Source organism: Phascolarctos cinereus, unplaced genomic scaffold, assembly GCF_003287225.1.
Source record: "Phascolarctos cinereus isolate Bilbo 61053 unplaced genomic scaffold, phaCin_HiC Scaffold_7;HRSCAF=346, whole genome shotgun sequence".
Lineage (NCBI taxonomy): Eukaryota > Metazoa > Chordata > Mammalia > Diprotodontia > Phascolarctidae > Phascolarctos > Phascolarctos cinereus.
This window is the reverse complement of record NW_027556180.1, coordinates 118,322,100-118,342,187: the sequence shown is the minus strand read 5'-3', so window position 1 is coordinate 118,342,187 and position 20,088 is coordinate 118,322,100. Positions and strand designations below refer to the sequence as shown.

General features: G+C 37.6%; 1 protein-coding gene across 4 annotated transcripts in view; it reads left to right on the top strand.

Moving 5' to 3' along the window:
• Positions 1 to 11,438, top strand: part of KLF12 (KLF transcription factor 12) — a 576,265-nt gene extending 564,827 nt beyond the window's left edge. For all 4 annotated transcript variants that reach the window (XM_078147175.1, XM_078147174.1, XM_078147177.1 and 1 more), the window contains one exon: positions 1,782 to 11,438. In XM_078147175.1, the coding sequence (XP_078003301.1) occupies positions 1,782 to 1,963 (182 nt within the window). In that variant the 3' untranslated portion in view covers positions 1,964 to 11,438. The remainder of the gene's footprint in view (positions 1 to 1,781) is intronic.
• Positions 11,439 to 20,088: the final 8,650 nt, after the last annotated feature.

Genomic DNA, 20,088 nt, shown 5'->3' with positions numbered 1-20,088 from the left:
AATGAGTTAATATGTATGTATGAATTTTTAAGAAGGGGTACAGGGTGGTGAGAGAGTGAAGAGCTGGCCAACAACCTTGCCTAAATTTAATTTCCTGGTCTTGTACACATCCTCATCATTTCCTAGATCTAGATTATCCTTTTTTTTTCCCTTTTCTTTTTTTTTTGTTTTTTTTGGCTATGTAGTTGGGGTTAAATGATTTGGCTAGGGTCACACAGCTAGTTAGTGTCAAGTATCTAAGGCTGATTTGAACTCAGGTCCTCTTGACTCCAGGGCCAGTGCTCTATCCACTGGGCCACCTAGCTGCCCCTGGTATAGATTATTCTTGATGCCACTATGTGTGCATAGCACATATTCCCCACCAGTGGGAGAAAGGATGTGGCCTGGCCCAAGTAGCTAATGAAACCACTGAATGGAACAGGGCATCTGCCCTGACCAACATGGGAGGCAGGGTGCCCATTGCAGCAGCTCTCAGAGCCATCTTTTCCCCTGCTGTTTGTATTAAAGGGCAATAGTGGCTTGGAATCATCTCTAGCTCTGCTCCCATTCATTCTTTCATTAATTTATTCAGTAAACATTTATTAAATGCCTACTATATTGAAAGCACTGTGCTAGGGGCTTTGGAGGAACTGAAAGGTAAGACCTGGTCTCCATCCTCATTTAACCAACAGTCTAGTTTAGAGGATAAATCGCTAACACAGATTAATTATAACACACAAGATTACAGATTTGCATCAAAGAGGTATAAAACAAAGTGTAAGGGCACTGAGGGAGGGGGGGAGTCATTATTAACTTGGGACCATCACAGAAACTTTGTGATATTAATAAAGAGGATTTTATTTTTAATGACAGCAATGTGCTATTATAATAATAATAACAGTAGCTAACATGTACATAGTACTTATTAAGTGCCAGGCACTGTGCAAATATTATTACCTCATTTGCTTCTTAGAACAACCTGGGAAGTAGGTGCTATTATTATCCCCATTTTATAGATAAGGAAACTGAGGCAAACAGAGGTTAAGTGACTTGCCCAGGGTGACATAACTAATAAGCGTCAGAGGCCAAATTTGAACTCAGGTCTTCCTGACCCCAGGCCCAACAGTCTAGCCACAGTACCACAGTGCAATGGCTCTATTCACAGCTGCCCCTCTATAGTGGGAGTTAAAAAGACCTGAGTTTATATCCTAGGTATGTTGCTCTGCCCCACGGACTAAGGCAAATCACTTAAACTCTTTGGGTAACAGTTTCATCATTTGAAAAAGTTAGGATAACAAATCTGACCTATCAATCTTCCTAGGTTTGCTTTAAAGGTGTTTTGTAAATTGTAAAGGGGCCACGTGAAATGAATGAATGTAAGCTATTATTATTTAGGATGGTAGGTATTTTAAGTCTACTTAATTTTTCATACTTCTGAAAATTTATTTTTATACGGTTTTCTATACTTTAAAGTCTATTTGGGGCCTAAGCATGTTTTTTTGTTTTTTGTGGTCACTCCCTACACAAATGGTTTAAGCTAATTTTGGACACAAATGTGCTTGTGATCAGGGCAGGTTACATCACTTGAACCATGTAGTATGTTTCATTTTTCCAGAACTTTTTAAAAGATGGTTGTGTGCCACTGGTATAGATGTTGATGTTACCCTCCTGCCCTAGGAGGTGGGAAATAAACAATGAGATGTCAATAGTCCTCCACTCATAAATTGCTGGTTGAATTACTATTTAACTTTCATCAGGTACCAAAGATATATCTCTTGTTGTGTGTTGTTTTTTTCCCCCAGGAGAAAAACCATACAAATGTACCTGGGAAGGCTGTACCTGGAAGTTTGCTCGTTCGGATGAACTGACCAGGCATTACCGCAAACACACGGGAGTGAAGCCATTCAAGTGCGCAGACTGTGATCGAAGTTTTTCCCGGTCAGATCACTTGGCACTGCACCGTCGGAGGCATATGCTGGTTTGAGGCATGAGACCTGTCCAGCGGAGCGGAGCAGAAGAGCTGGGTCTCTTAGCTACACCCCATTCAGCAGGGCTGAATCCCCATCGCAGTGTTAACACAAAAAAGGGCATCATCATCCCACGATGTCTGAAACCAGAGCAGGAAAACAAAATGGTACTTTTCTCCTCTCTATCTGAAGGTAACCCCACCGTGGCTACACAAGCAGCATTCTTATGCTGGCCCAGGAGATGAGTGACTCGGATGCTTGAAGAGACAGGCATTGTTTTTCCATGCTGTGTCCTCTACTGTTTAAAGATGTTTGTAGCTTAAACATTTTCTCAGCTGTAAGACATTTTCTTATTGATATTTTAAAAATCAGTTACCACAAATTGATGGCAAAGAGCAAGAAGACCTTTTTAACTTGGATTATTATCCCCAATCCTCCCCACCCCCTTTTTTTGGATTACCATCTAAGTAATGTAGAAAACATGCCCAATTTATGTTACCAGCAAGCTGCATGAAAATAGATGCGAAGAATCTATTGGAGAGGTTCCATTACCTGAAAATCAAGGGGCACTCCAGCAGACTTTTGCAGTAGTGATGGCGGCACTTAGAGATCTCACACGACTTGTCGTTATGCCATGCCCTAAAGGAAACCGACATTTAATCTCTCATGTGTTTGTTGTTCGTTCTTTGTTTCATTTTGATTCTGTTTTGTCCGTCTGCTAAAACAAAAAAGGGGACAAACCGTGTTTCATTTGAGGTCCAGTCCAAGTGTCTGCTCTGACATGGACTAGTATAGAAATGGTTTGGGGTTGTATAGGAAGAGCCTTTTCTTTAAAAAACAAAAAACAAAACAAAAAAAAATTACTGCCCCATTTCATAGTGAAGTTTTCTGTCACCTAGGCATCATCTCTTCCACCCCCTAGTATTTGATTACAAGGAATCAGGAAAAGAAACTTTCTTAGACACACTGGCACCAAGGTAAGAGGTGTGGCTGTCCAAGTAAAGTCAGTGAACATGAAAAATCAGACAAAGCGGAGAAGGAAATAATGCGCCTCTTGAGGAGAAAAGCAATAATGAATAAAAGGTCTTTCCTACAATAACTTCACTGAGGAGTCACATTACCAATATTCATACTTACTGAAGGAATTGTTTAAACACACACACACAGCTTTTCTGATGTCTTGGTTACTTTTACAATGTCGAGGTAATCTTTCTGCCATTTGCTGTCCTGCTCCATGGGGTAACATAATTAAAGACTGTGCTCCCCTTTTCACGTTTTAGAATTCATTTGGTGGCTAAAAGTTGAGGCAGGTGGTACAGAGGGGAAGGAACCCCTACCTTACCAGGTCAGCTCTCCTTGGAATAAAATGAGTAGAAAGAGGATGCTCCCAGAGGAAAGACTGAAATGGTGCTAGTTTCTACTCTTGGAAAGCAGAGAAGAAGAGAGTAGCCCATGGGCTCTTCTCTGCAGGTTTTTGTTTTTAAAGCTATATTTAGGCTCAGTGGTGCCTCACTGGCTTTTGCAGGTATGTTCAATCCAGACTTCCTGCATCAAGGATAAGAAAAAATTATTACTTCTCCTCCAGCTCTCCCCACCCCCCAAAAAAACTATGAGCTTATCTGTAATGAATCAAGTGTATGATAAATAAAGCAATATGTTACCAACAAACATCCTTTTAAAAAGAATAATTTCCTCTCTTTCACTCAGAGTCGGGGTTTTCCTCCCCCATCTCAATATGGTAAAAGGAGTTTGGTGAGTTATTTTTATTTGTTCAAGTTTTTATAGCTTAGCTATAAAGGGTCTCCAGAAAGACCTTTGCAATATATTTTAATTATGAAAACGTGGATTCGGGAAAGGCACAAATTAACCTCACAATGCTACTAGCTCATTTTTAAGTGTTTGAACAGTCTGAAATAACTTTGGTTACTGAAGTAGCCTTGTTTGGGATTATCTTTAAATCTCCGTAATCTTGTTCTGAGAAGTGACTGTTGAAGCAGGAACTAGGGACATTGAATGAAACAAGTGAGATTTGTCTCTGATAGTATTAAAAGTATTTGAAATAACATTGAAATAATAGTGTAACAGTTTTCAGGTTAAAAGCTTAGTATAAATCTATGCTCTACATTGTCTGCCAATTTGTTTCGGTAGAAAAATTGAGCAACTCCAAACCACCTCAGACTAGGGCTGCAGCCTTGCACTGGGTGTTACCTCCTAGAAAGTTTTTCTATCCGTTACTGTGTGTGACTCCCCACCCCCCCAGCTGCCCAGCTTCTCCAAGTCTGTGTCTATTCTTAATAGGAAATAATTGACAATTTGGATGAGTAACTACTAACCGAGAGAACAGAGTGTAATGAAACATACATTCACATCTCCCTTGCTGCCACTGTCCCTAACCCCCACCTCCCAAAGTATCGATTGACTTCATGATGGCTTCTTCTCAGAAAGGCTCATTACTTATCTTTCTCAAGCAGCATTCTTCTGTGGTTATAGGTAGTCTTGGGTTTAAGATATATAAAAGCAATAAGCCAGTATTTAGGAGTCCCTTGACATAGATAGCTAGATTTAAATTCAGCACAGATCTAGATGACTTTTTCTTCTCTTATAAAATTGGAAAAGGGGAGTGAGGGGAGAGACTATTTCTTCATCTCCAGCAAGTGAAAGCCAGACCTGAACAGTAAGCTAAAAGATAAGGACTGTCGCTGTTACCCTTCTCCCCTTTAATATGTCATATATCCAGTAGTTTAAAAAAAAATGAAATCAAGCACAATAAGGAAATGAGTCACTTTAATAATAAAAAATATTTAGATCAAAACTTAAAAACTGGAATTTATTTTGGTGCTATGCAAGGTGCATAGCAACTTATTTAACCTTAGTGAGCTTTCTGAATTCATCATGGGTGTTCTGTTACCACAAAAATCAACAGCAGAGTGATTTGGAATGGAGGAACTTTTTTTTTTCCCCTCAAATACAGGTAGCTTTGCAGAAATGGAAAGGCTTCCATTTTCTCTCAGCACCTATTTACTACTTCAGTTATAAGCACAGTACATAGTGAATAACAGAGAAAAACGTGGAGCCCTAGGAAATTTCATGGTCTTCCGAACCCTGAAGCATTTTTTCATTTAAAAGTTGAAGCTGTGTGTGCACATACATGGATGCAGGTCACCTTTCCCACTCTTGCTTTAATTGCTTTTAAATCTAAGATCGATGCAGAATGTCTGAGCTCCATCCCTTTGTATGCCTGTAGATCTCCAGAACTTCTGTGGGAATTAGAGTAGTGTCAAGGTTAAGGAGTTCAATCTTTTACATTTTAATAGACTCTCCTTTCATATACTGTTCTTATTCGAGAAAAGATTTACTTTTTTTTTTGTCTTGTTTTGCTTTCAGCCCCCATCTGTCATACGTAAACCTTGGATCCTCCTCATAACTTGCTACAGGTTCTCTGAAGCCTGTTAAGACATAAATCTCCAAAGGAGTACACCCTAAAGCTTAGGCAGCCACGTCTGGCATCAGTTTTAGGAAACACTATAGAATAGTTGTTTTCAAAAGCAGTTGAATAACAATAAGGTAAACCACACCATTCTTTTTTTTTAAACAAGGGCGCTTTTTTTATTCACTTTAAAGTTTAAGAGGTAGATAGGAAGATGATTTTTTGCAAAAGAACCAAGGAAATGCCACAGTGTTTACAAGTGCCAGCTTCTAGATGATTAGAAAGATCATTTCTCGTGGTTGAAAAAGTCTAAGAGTCGATAGCTTTTGGGGAGAAAAACACACTCACACAATAACTTAGTGTTCTGTATTTGAATAGAAGAATAAAAAAAAACACTTTGAATTGCCATTTCTTTTATAAATCAAAGCTTTTCTGCACTTTGAAATCAACTCATTACAGTGACAATTTTGACAGGGATAAAGATGCAGTACTCCTTATTCTGTACTTTATTATGCTTACCAAAGGTGCAATTGAATAAATCTGGTAAGTAGAGGCCTTCGATTGTATTGTGTACTCCTATTAATCATGGTTTCAGCTGCTTAGAGATGTGGCTGCAATAATGGTGTTTACAATAGCTTACCATTTAAAGTAAGAAAGTGGCAGAGTTGACCAGTGTTAAGAATACCAGCATTCACATTGTAGGGAGGGTTAAATTCTGATGGCAAAGGACTAAAAATGAGGTGATTTATGAATATGAATGGATATCAAAATCATAAAACCCTTTTTTCATAGCCTATTCTCAGAATTTACCCCCATAATAATTCTTGTAGATTTAGCATGTAAAGTGTACTTTCTTACTAAATCTTTAGTGGGAAGAAAAAAAAAATCTCCCTTAGTTTCATGGGGGTTAGCACATACAATTTGAAAATATCCCTTTCCAACATGATTTGTTTATTCTTGTTTATGAAGAGGCCAGTGAGCTACATCTCCTCATTCTGTTATCAGTACCAACATGCCTGCCTCTCTATAGAAATACCCCTAATAAATGCACATGAACATACTTTTCTATACATGTAGCCAGCGGCATATCCATATGTTCATGGATACATATTCTTACATGATAGCCAACTAAGAAAAAAAAGATTTTTAAAGGAAGATTTTGTAATACTCCATGCTGTCTGGAAAAATAAATTATTTACCTTACTAGGAAATCATGCTGTATATGACTGCCTGCATTTTATAGCTTGAAAATGTACATAACAAATTAAAATTGCTATATTTTCACAGTTTCATTATAGAATAATGTGTATGTTTAGCAGCTCATGCCCATTGGTACTTTAAATATGTTAAATATTGAACAGTTTCGATAGAAATTCAATTTTTAGTAAGAAAATCAAATATAAGGATACTGCATCTTTTAAAAATAGAATGAAAGTATTTTACTGTACTTGTAACAGTCAATATTCTGTAATATATGTGATAGTGGAAAAGTATTTTCAAATTCACAATTTTACACAGGTTGTAAATAGTTTAGTGAAGTATGTTGGAGGGGAAGCTTCTAGTTTTCATCACACACACACACACACACACACACCCATTCAGATATGCCTTGTAAATCTTCCACACAATTAGCCATAATACTGTAGGGTCTCAATTGTTCTACTTTGTCAAAACATGTTGAGCATGTACAGCCGAGAGTGACCACTCATTTTGGTTTGTCTAGGACAGCTTTGTATACAATGAAGTCATTTGAAGTCTCTGGAAACTGATTCCAAACTGAAAATGCCTATGTCTGAATAGGGGAAAAACAGCTGCATGGGAGTATTCTAGTGTTTAAAATGTGCCCGAGAGAGAAGTAGACAATTGCTTTATTTTCTCAGTCATCTCACTCCCTCTGCCAAAATGTTTCTTGGACAAAAGATTCCACAGTTCCAACAGGTGGTCACTCTTGGGTAATTCCAAAGGGAGTTTTTGTTCTGTTAGGTGTAGCTGCATGTTAACAGAAGCTATGTGATGGTAGTAGCAGTGAGAATCCCCATTTGCTGGTGACAGAGATAAGCTAATACCCATTTTTCAGAAATGAATTAAAACCTGAAAGTGCCTGTCCACATACATACCTTATAACTGATGGAATGTCCTATGCTTTTCACACAGCAATAATATTGTTGCTTCATTAGACTAGCATTTATTCCCCCAAATAATTGAAAAAGATAAATTTCAGTAAATCTATTCACTTCTTTGACTACCCCCCCAAACCATTATTTTATCCTTACCATCTTACTATCTCTTATGTGTAATTTACCATAAGTAAAATGTTGTTATTCATGCAAAGGGAGAATGCAGATTTAATCAAGAAAGCCCACAATACGCTGTGGCAATTCCAAATTACTGCTTCTTGTGGTTTTTTGACCCTGAGCTCATAAAAGATTTCCGATGAATCATACCCAGTATTCTCTGAGAGGAAGACCCATGATAGCTAATAAAAATTACTAGACACTTCAGCTGGGAGGACACATTATTAAATGTAAAGTTTTTTGTTTCTTGTTTCTTTTCCAGTTTCACTTGTTGTTTTCCCATTTCAGTAGTATCTTTGGGTGAAAAAAATCTATATCATGTCTACAGGAAGACTAGTGGAGTACTTAGAACATTTAAGGATATCAGCCAAGGTTTGCAGAGCAGTCTGAATGTTACCATATTTGCTTGCATAATTTCCCCCATTTCTCCATTCCCAGATATATCACTGCTAAACCGTGGAGTCATGGTTAGAATTAGAGAATGATGTGGTTTGGACAATGTGAGCCCTGTTAACACCTCTGCTCCACATTGTAATTGCTAGCCAAGTGTTGTTCTTGTCAGTTAAAATTATGTTCTACAGAGCTGAAGAAGCTCAGAGCCTTGATAAGAGAAGTTGATGAAGTGTGAACAAGGGTTAAGCACTCTTCCATTTACTTTCTGCAAGTCAAGATTTGAGTAAACCCAGGTCACATATTTAGCTCTTTTGGGAGGTACAGAACTGGATCAGTGGATACCAGAAGAAAGTCCTGATGAGGAAAAGATCTTGCATTTCCTTTACAAAATTCTTAATCTTTTTAAAGAAAGATTTTCTGGATGTGAAAAATGCAGTCAACATACTGCCAATCATGCACATATCTCTAGATCTGTGGCATCTACCCTAAAATCCAGGCATCTTACTAAAGTTTACCTCTTTCGCCAGAATGTTTGGTATTGTTTTGATAAGCTTGTATCTCCATAGACACAAAATTGGTGACATGAGTTCATTCATTCAGGCCAAAATAAGGTATTTACTTGACTTTCTGTTGGCATTTGGTCCTCCACAATCTAGCAACTTGCTTGAATTCTCTTCTTCACTTTTCATTCAAATAGCTTATTATATCAATTCAGATCAGTCTTTTTTTTTCCAAGATAAAGTTTATTCTTCTAAATTTTCACCTTACTGTAGCTAATATCATAACCTCTCAAAAATTACTTGTCCAATGGTGAATGGAGAGGTAGAAGCCGCTATGCTCGTATAATGAACACAGATTCCAAAGTGATCATTCTTTTTCAGTGTTCCCATTTCCTTTTTTTTTAGATTTTATTAATTTATTTTGATTTATCAACATTCACTTCCATATGCTTTTGAGTTTAAAATTTTTCTCCCCCTTCCAGCATTGCCATTTTCCAGCAAAGTCACGTAAGATATTAAATAGTTTTGAATACAAATTGTTGTTTTGCTAACAGTCATGATTCAGTTGAATTTTGTATATGGAATTAAGACAAACGAATTCTATTTTTTCTTCCCCCAATCACCTAGCTTATGAAATTCTGACAGTGTTGATCTGTAGATGTACTAATAGACTTTAAAAACATTCAGAACAGTCATTTCTCTTACTGTTTTGGCAATCGTTTCCTAAATTATGATCCTTCTCCCTGTTATATTTGGGGTGGGGAAGGGATGGGGGAGAGGAAGGAGAGAGAGAGAGAGAGAGAGAGAGAGAGAGAGAGAGAGAGCTGCATAAACAAACACCCATGTTGAAAGGCAACATTCTGAGTACAGACTCTAATGTAGGTGGTCATTGTTCACCATTAGTTGGGTTTCACAAGCAATAATTTTTTCAAAACATGAAAACCACAAACCTAAATGAGCTGAAAAATGATAAGTTGTAGAAAGAATCGCATCAGGACTTTCTCCTTCTGGTTTTCATCACCAAATGTTTAAATGTGTATGAAACAACAGACTTTGCACTAAGTGTGAGAATGTAGAACAAGTGATTTCCTATGTGAATTGATTAGTTGCTTTTACCAATGACCAGTCTAAGACTCTTCAAGAATTGTTTGTGGGGAGAGGCACATTTTGAATATAGGTGAAAAGAGTGCCCAGGAATTGTATGAAGAAGGATTTTATGGACGTGAGAATACAAAATCTTTCATTCCTTCTTATTCCATGCTCCAAAAGAGACAGCCTAAAACAGAAAGGAAAATTTTGCATCCTGATCTTGAATTACTTGGTTTCCATAGCAGAATTTGTATACTCTTCTATTTGTAATGACGTTCATATGACTTTATTAAATTGTAATGCGTTGCATAGGTATTGTTGAACTGGGGCACTGGTGCCTGTAAAGGCTCTTTCCTATGACTTGTTTGTTCACAGTTTGTCACGCTTAAAACTTAAAGAAAAACATCACCATCCAATGGGAAGGTGACTGGGAAGAAAATCCTTTGTATTTATTTTTTCCACATATTTGTGGAACATATTACATCACATTAAAAGCTGCTCACTGAAGGAAGTGAGAGAAATAGTTATAAAACCAGTTTGAAAAATATTGTGTTATCTATTATATCACATTGGATCATAATGCAGTTATATGTATTGTAATATGGTCCTTTGGGGGGGAAAAAAAGAAACCAACCAGCAAATTCATGTTTGTCTGAAGCCAGAAGCCGACTCCGAACTTTCTGTGTTGTGAAAAGATCAGACGAGACCACCTTTAAGATATCCACCTGCCACTTAAAGACAACTTAGTTATAATTAGTAGTAGTCTAGACACTGCTCTTTGTGTGTGTGGGGGGGGAGGATCAATTCAAAAGTCATTTTCTTTTGAACAATTCTCTTAGCTGTGTTTGAAGAAAGGAGAATAAAGAATAACATGATCGTTGGCCAAATCAAGCAGGCAAATCCCCCCCCCCAATCCCTCAATAATTAGCTCATTACTTTAGTACATATGGTAATTGGGTCATAAGATCTTTCTGTATAAATTTTTTTTTAAATCCACCTCATAGTTTGAAAATGTTCAATCTAGGATTGGAGCCTCTGAACGAGGAATTGAATAGATGCACAGCACCTGATTCACTTTGCTGGGATGTAGGGGAAAGGAGACTTTCTCAAAGCCCATAGAAAGATGACCCCATATTTCTAAAAATAAATCTCCCCTGTGAAACTAGAAAGCAAATGTATTAATTCTTCAAATCCTCTTTTGTTTTCTGTTCAGAGGGTTTTTCATTGCAAAGAAATTTATTTCTTCAAATCTCATCTAAAGATCTAATTTCCCAATAGTTTCCTCTGCATTTATATACTATGTAGTGTTTAGACAACACCTGTTATAAGTTTATTAATATTATGTAAGTGTTGTTCTTGTATTTATGTATAGTGTATGTATTGTAAATATACTCAGAGCTTTTTTTTTTCCTTTTACTGTAAAATGGTGATTTTGCCCTATGATGATGTAAAGGGAGACCCTCCTAATGAAATTCTGTCAGAGGATGATTATTCCAGTCTATTCTCAGAGATTTAAATGAACAAGTGTTATCGTTTTTAATGGTGTCTCAGACATATTCTGTTGGTGCATTGCTTTTCTGTATTCAACTTTCCTATGAATTGAGCTGTGAACTGAAATAGAATTTAACCCTTTAAATGTATGCATTTGTATAATTATCTGAATGAAGGCATGAAGGTTAAATAAAGCATTTTGTATGGAACGAAACTCCATAATTATTACCGTGGATGACTCAGACACTCTGAAAAGCATAGTTATTAACTATTCTAATTAAACCTTTGTTATAAAACCCTTGACCATTTGTGTATATAATAATTGAAAAAAGCAAAACAAAGCAGGATTTGCCCCAGAAAATGAACTGCTTTTTTATTTCAGGATGAAAAATGCACAGAGGATCTTAATGTCCTTTTACATTTTCCATGATAATTGGAACTAAAAAATTAGTCGTGAAATGCTAAATGATGAAAAAAGTGCATCTTTCTAGGGTTCTGTAAATGGATCCAAATGAAATATCCTCTCAGGTTTAATGTACTGTTCATACATAGGACTGGTAAATACAAAACCTGGTCTCTGAATATGCATAGGAATGAGGACTTGTAGGGACATGTTGAGTATGACCATTAAAAACTAATCAGTTGTCTAAATAGTGTAATAATTACTATAAAAAGTCCTTGCGAAAGTTTCAGAATTTTCAGCTCCATTCATCTAACTAAAATAAATTTTGCCTACTATGTAAGGAACTACGTTAAGCTCTGGGAGAGAAAGAAACAGAAAGAAATCACAATCCCTGCCCTCAAGGAACTTACATCTAGGTGGGGGAGATAGATAACAAATGCACAAATAATTTTCACATCATTCAGAGTACTTAAGAGTAGCATAAACAATAAGGAAATGAGAGATTACAGGAGACAATAAGTACTACTACTAATACTACTACTAATACTACATATGCATATCTAAATTTATGTATAGAATAATGAATGAAACAGCATTAAGTGCTTACTATGAGCAAAATACTATAATAAGCACCAGGGAAGCAACTAGCAAGGCAATTTCTGCTCTCCAGGAACTCACTTTCTAATGGGGTAGACAAATACCTATAGGAGATTTTACCTGCAAGTCAGATGGAAAGACCAGTGGTTCTTAGGGTACAGCAGCAAAGCAGATGGTAATACAACTTCCTTAATAAAAATACGCTCTATTTTTATTAATCATTTATTATCACATACATAATATGTGTTCTATATTTATTTATGATAAATTATATTTAGATGTGTCATTTATTGATATTTTATCAATATCCATTAATAAAATTATATTCTGTTTCTGAGGTTGAATATGTGACAGTGACAAGGATGTTGGGGGCAGGAACTTCCTTTTCTGGACCTTCGGCAGCTGTGGCTGCTGAGGAAGAAGGGGCTACAGCACCCCCAGAAGCATTGGTCATGTCCATCTCTACAACGGTATACTCTGGATGATGATGTCTTTGTGAAGTGGGCCAATTGCTTGGGCAGTGCTATTCTTCCCTGGACTTGTAGGCTCAGTGTCCTGGGCTATATTTCCATCTGAGTCTGAGGAAGGGTGATGGGGGTGGTTTGACTTACCCTGTACATATTTTCTCCTGTCTTTTCCTCACTATATGTTGTGAAGAATGGCTGGCCCCTTCTTCACAGGGATTATTCCCTTAGATGATGATTGCTGGGGCTGAGCTATAGTCAGAACTGGTGAATGGTTGGAGGTGCGTTACTACTCCCGAGAATCTTGTGCTTACTTGCCAGTGCTAGTTGATGACACAGTGATTGATGGTGGTGGTGGTGGTGACAGTGATTGATCTTGGTGATGGTGAGAATGGTAGGTCCATTCTCCATGGTGGTTGCTCCCTCACAACGAAGGCTATGGGGGCCAGATTGAAAACAAGATCATTGATCAATGGAGCGTTGCTCTTCTCAGGGCTCAATAGCTCAATATGCTGGGCTGTCCTCACTGCGGCATGAGAGGATGTGGTGCTTAAGGGGGTGGCAGTGGCAGTGGGCTGACTCAGCTGACATAGTCTTTTATGTGTCAGAAACCTTTTGTCTCTCTCAGAGTACATTACTGCTTCCTATGTAAGAATAATGAGATCATTTAGCACTCTAATTAATAGCTAGTAGAATGCTGGACTTGGAGTCAGAGTGACCTAAGTTCAGTCTTGCCTCAGACACTGTTGTATGAAACTGGGCAAGTCACTTAAACTCACTCAACCTCATTGGGGATAATAATACCTTGCAGGATTGTTGTGAAGACTGAAAGAGATGCCATATTTAAAGCTCTTTGCAAACCTTATCATTCTACATACATTTAGCTATTAGTATTGTTGTTGTGTATTTTCAATAAATCCAGAGCCACATATTATCTCCATTTCACACATAGCAAATCAGGCATGCACAGGTATAAATACACGTTAAGTGTAGACCAGAACTTGGCCTCCTCAACTGCCGATTTTTGCTGTCCAGTTCTAATCACTTCCCACTCAACCCAGAAGTTTGTAAAAATGGTTCAGATACGTTGAAAATGGGTTTCTGTGAACTGCGCTTTAGCAGTTCTTAAGAGAGAGAAGACTCTCTTCTTGCCAAAACAAAGTCAACATATCAGGCAGGACTGCCCACTGGACTACTTTTTGGGTTGTCAGAGATCCAAAGCCATATTTGAGTTCTGCAAGTGAACCTCAAAATGTCAGTCACCCACTGGGTAACAGTTCTCTTACAGTGACAACAAATATAATGAAACTGACATGTTCAACCAGGGATCATTGTTGCTATTACTAGTTTGAAGTCTGTGAGGTTTATATAATAAATGTCAACTATTATTATTGTAAAGTACTATAAAAATGCAGGGAAAAGTAGTAGTTCCTCCTTCTTTTGAACTTTTATTTCCAATTGTATTACCCTAAAAAAGCAATACAGTTAGAAAAATTCTCATCAAAGCAGAGGCCAAAAGATCATGTTTAACAGGAAACCAATAAATATTGTTTAAATTGAGTGGACTCCAGTTCTGATCACTTTCATTCTTGCTGTGGTATGGACTATACCACATTGGTAATGGGTGCTAAGCTGAAAAAATGATGTACTCAACCCACCAGAAGTTGTCTTAATGTCACCCTAAGAGTTCTTTCCATCAATGAGCCTTCCTTTAGTGCCAGGCACTGGGAATACAAAGTCCCTGCTTTCACCAGTTCACTTAGGAGGATCTTAGATAGACCATCTAGGTAAATAAATCTTAAGAGCAAGTAAAGTACGAGTAATCCCTCACATCTCTGTTACATTTTATAATTACAAAGAATTTTCCTTATCAGAAACCTGAGATCAGTATTCAGTAGGTGAGACAATGATAGCCCTGAGAGATTAAGTGGCCTTTTGAGGTCATGAGGCAGGTGGATCCTGCTAATTCAATATGTAATGGGTTCTTCATCACTGGGGATCTTCAAGTAGAGGCTTTCTAGGATCACTTAGAATATTTTAGAAGGAATTTCTGTTACTGCTGGTACAGATGACCACTGGAGGCATTTCTAGCTTTCAAGTTATGTATCTCAGTAACAGTTAAGTGAGGGATACAGGTTGGGTGGGGAACTCAATGCTTGAGATTTGGAATGATTATGCTTTCCACTAGACCATTCTGCCTGCCTTCAGAGGTCCCAGCTCAGGCCATGTTCAATATATTTAACCAGTACTCCCAAAATTGAAGAGGTGGTTATCCAGCATATGCACATGCCAAATCCATTTTTGGACCAAAGAAAGATATTTAAGTAGAAAGACAACACTTACAGCTAGGGAGATCAAAGATCATGGTATAGCTGACATCTGAGCCAACTCAGAAAATTCAAATAGACATTTATTATGTACATATAATCTTGGACAGATATGCAAATGGATCTTGGGTTGGGCCCAGAATTAAGTAGGTGGAGGGGAGCAAGCTAGAATACCATTGGAAAATTGCAGTTTCTTTGATAACTCTAAACATCTTCCTTGAAATAAAGGCCTACCTTTTTCTATGCAAATGCTTTGTAGTGTTTAATAAATGCTTGTTGATTTTTTGAGCAATCTATGGCATATAACAAATAAGGAACTATGAAGGAGAGTAGGGGATAGTCAGTTTGTTAACTATCAAATAAGGAATTACAAAGGAAGATAAGGGATTGAGACTGGCTCTGTGATTTCATTGGAATGAGGAACTCCTGTGCGTGGAAACTCTCCTTGCTTGAGTAAAGGATGTGATCAGAGAAATTAGCAAAAAAATTAGGTGGTCATGAGTCAAGAGCTAGGCATAACCAATGAATAAGCTTAATGTTTCACCGGTTTATTCACAATATCTGGAAGAAGCAAGAAAGGGCCCTACCATGTTAAATGGACTCCATTCTGGTGAACATATAGGAAGAGATGGAAAAGAATCATACATGATGGGCAGATAGATAGTTGTGGCCTGCACCGTAGCAGGGAATACCCACATTACTGAGGTCACAAATCTAATTGATTATTTGAATATGATGGAAAAAATTCCCAACAATTAGTGCTGTTCAGAAATAGAATGGGCTACCTCAGGGGGCAATGAGTTCTTTATCACGGTAGAAGGTTGAATAGGAAAAGGTGATTGTTAGTCATTTCCTCTTCAGGTATGAGTGAACCAGATGATCTCTGACGTCCCTTCTAAGTCTGAGATTGTTGGTATTTTGACTGGATATTTCAGCAATATAGGGGATTGTTTTTCCCTAAATTCTTTGGATTGTCCTTTTTCCCTTTTCCCTTTAAGAGTTTCAGCTCTTCACTTAAAGGCACCATGACATAATAGAGTTCTTGTATTTAGAGGCAAAAAACAGGTTCAAATTATGACTTGGACACTTACTAGCTGTGTGGTCATGGGCAAGTCATTTAAACTCTCAGAGCCTCAATTTCTTCAGTGTATACATATGGGCATGAGTGCAGTTAGGTGTTTATCACCATATCTCTACTACCACCTCATGAGGCTGTTGTGAGGGAAATGCTTTATAAATGTAAAAGCATTAAATAAATCTAAGTTATTATGAATTTAAACACTGACCACTTCATTGCTATCTATTCTTTCCTATGAATAAGATCTATGAAATGACAGCCTGCAATGGTTAAACAACAGAAATAACAATGTGCTTTTGATTTGAATACACTGGGGTTTTATCAAGCAGACAAACTATATAGGGCTAGAAAAAAGTCATGCTCCTTAAAAAATGACGTGTTCCAAATGACCTTTGCTGGTTTTCTTACCATATAGTGTATTGTCCTCCCACCAAAGATGCTGCCATCCCCTTCCACACAATAAACCAATTGTTCTTTCTCAGTGTTCTATCTGGATTTAATATTTTTCTCTCCCAATGGTGCAATAAACATATCTTTCATCACTTCCTGTTTAGACTAAGTTCCCCTCCAATGAACACCTACACAACACATACTCTTGACCTATTCTCTATTTCTCAAAGCTTACATTTTTTCTGTGCATCAGCAACTTTTTAATGCTCTTTTTTCCTTTAGTAGGGCTCAATCTATTAAATATCTATTAATATAATTTTAACTAACAAAATCCATTTATAATGAATAGTTTTCCATAAACCAATGGGAAACCAATATCTTCATCCACTAAATGAGAGGAAATCTGGAGCCTTGAGGTTGCTGTGTGTAAGGAAAGTACCAGATTTGCTCAAGGAATGGGTTAGTAGAATAGTGCCCCATTTCTATTTGTTGTTGTAGCTTAATTTGCCCAATACTTGTTTCTTCATATTTCCTAATCAATAGTGGAAAGATGTCCAATGTGATACACACTTGGTCTGAATTCCGGAGCAACTATAGGACTATTGGCATGTCCATGATCTCAGTGGAGGACCTAGAAAAATAAATTTTTTGTTCACTTTGAGGCACCCATGGCATTCCTACTTTCTCATGGTTCTGTTACACTCAGTGTAACTCAGTTACACTGTTACACTCAGAGCTTATTCACAGACCAGATTGCTTGCATTAGGTGAACTATGTTTGATTAGTCATCCTTGGAATCACTAAAACTCTTAAGGAGTGTGTCTTGTAGTATGAGGCTTGGTTGGAACAACTGGGGTTGTTTATCTTGGACAGGAGAAGACTCGACATGATCGCTGTCTTCCATTTTGAAGGACTATCATATGGAAGAGAGATTACACATGTTCTTCTTTGTCCCAAAGAGTAAAACTAGGAACATTAGGGTGAAACTGAAATAAGGCAGATTTTGGCTTCATGTAAGAAAAATGTAATAAGTTGTTGTTCAGTTATTTGAGTCTCAGTGACCCCTTTGGGGGTTTTCTTGGCAAAGATACTGCAGTAGTTTGCCATTACCTTCTGCAGCTCATTTTATAGGGGAAGAAACTGAGGCAAACAGGATTAAACGACTTGCCCAGGGTCACACAACTAGTAAGTGTCTGAGGCCTAATTTGAACTCAGGTCTTCCTGACTCCAGGCCCAGCAGCTTTAGCCACTGCGCCATCTTGCTGCCCTATCTTAATAAGAAGAGTTATCCATAAATGTAAAGAACTACTTCAGGAAGCAGTGGATTTCCCCTCATTAATTCAATCAATTAGTCAATAAGCATTTATTAAACACTTACTATTTCCAGGCATTGTTCTACTCCCTGAGAATACAAAGGAAGAAAGCCAAAACAGTCCTTACCTTCAAGGATCTTTTGGTCTAGCCTAGGAGACAACATAAACATATTTAAATAAATTAAATATGTGTGTGTGTGTGTGTATGTATGTATATAATCAATGCAAAGTAATATAGGTAGAAAGGCACTAGCAACATGGGAGATCAGGAAAGGCTTCATATAAAAGATAGCCCTTAAGATGAGCTCTAGAGAAACTCAGAGATGAGGGGAGAGTGCATTCCAGGAATGAGGAACAGCTGGTATAAAGGAATACAGGCAGAACGTGGAGATGTATAAAGAGGGACAAGAAGGCCAGTATGCTGGACCACAGTATTCATGGAGGAGTGCTATGTGCATTAATGCTGGAATGCAGGTTAAAACTAGGTTGGTAAGCCTTAAGATGCCAAACCTCTAATCCTAGAGGTAATAGGGAGCCGAGTTTCTTAAGTAGGGGGAGTAATAGGGTCAGATTTTCAAGTTAACAAAAAAAAAACCCTGGCATCTGTGAGAAGAATGAATTGGAGAAGGGAGATTTGAGGCAGGAAGATCAATTAGGAAGCTATTGCAGTAAACTAGATGAGGTGTGATGAAGGCTTGAGCTAGGATGGTGGCTGAGTAAAGGGGAAAGAAGAGTGAATATATGGAATGAAAGAAAAGGAGGAGTCAAGGGTGACATACCTGGAACCCGTTGCAAAAAATGTTGGTGCCCTTAACAGAAAGAAGGCAGGGTCAGGGGAGAAAGATAATGAAGTCCCCTTCCAACATGTGTTTGAGATAGCAATAGGACATCCAATTTGATTGTCCATTAGGCATTTGGTGATGTGGGACTAGACTGAGGAGAAAGACGAAGTTTAGAATTTTCAGTCTGGGAATCATCAACCCAGAGACTGTCCAGAGGAACTGATGATGGTTCCAAGAATGAGTACAGAGAGATGAGGTCTTCAAGCAAAGGCAACAGGGAAGGACAATAATGATAAATAATAATAATAATAAGTTAGTACATATGTAGTGCTTTAAGGTTCACAAAACACTTTACAAATATTATCTCATTTGATTCTCACAACCTTGACAGGTAGGTACTATTATTATCCTCATTTTACAGATGAGGAAACTGAGGCAAACAGGCCTAAGTGACTTGCCCAGAATCACACAGCTAGTAAGTGTCTGAGTCCAGATTTGAACTCAGGTCTTCCTGACTCTAGATCCACATGTCAGGGTTGTTGTGGAAGAGGTTTTTATTATTATTATTGTTGTTGTTGTTGTTGTTGTTGTTGTTGTTGTTGTTGTTGTTTAGTAGTGTTAAGTAGATTGGGAGAGATGGCCAATAGTCTAGAATTCTTTGATTCTGTGATTCTAAATTTAATCTTACAAAAGCCAGTATCCAAGGGAATTTCTATAACTATAAAGTCTTCTCATCTTTCAGTTAAAAAAAAAACACTTTTGGAAAGACTCAAATTGTTCACTGATGTCATACCAAAGCTCACCATTTTAGAAACTACTTTCATCAAACCATTTATTTGCCAGTGAAGCAGAGCATATGTGAGCAAGAAGATTGCTTTGCAAACAGCACTCTCTCTTATCTGAGTTTTGTTATATTTTCTTCATTTAGTTTACATCATGGAGTGTGCAAATCTTTGACTCCTGCTGACTGGGTGGAACCTTAGAAGAGAAACATTTTTAATCCTCTTCTTTGAAATGTTGGGTTTTTCCCCAAACCAGGGAAGTGACTTAGAACAGAAGCAACAGCTTAATGTTACTCAAACGGATAGAGCTTTGAGACCTTGCACTGTCCTTCCACTCAAACTGAATAGGTTGGAACAGCTTCAATTCAAAAAATGTAATGACTTGCCCTCCCCACTAACATTAGTATTGCCATTTCTTCCCACATTATTTTTTCCTGTATTTTGTGTAAAATGTTGTGGGATATTAGAATAGCAAAGGATAAATGCAGTTTAAAAGGAACAAGCCTTTTTGTATTTGCTCCCTAGCCTTCTTTTCCACACCAGTAAGAATATTTTCCCTCATCTGAAGCCACTGTGAACATATGTCTTCGAAAGTATTTCTAAAATTCACACCAATGAATACATTTGATAACACGGTAAAATCAAATCAACAAGTCAACAAACATTATTAATCACCTCTGCACCATACGCCGTGCTAAATGCTGGGGATTAAAAAAAAAGGCAAAACATGTTTCCTGCCCTCAAGCAGCTTACATTCTAACATGAGAGACAACATGCAGACAACTATATACAAACAAAATATATAACGGGTA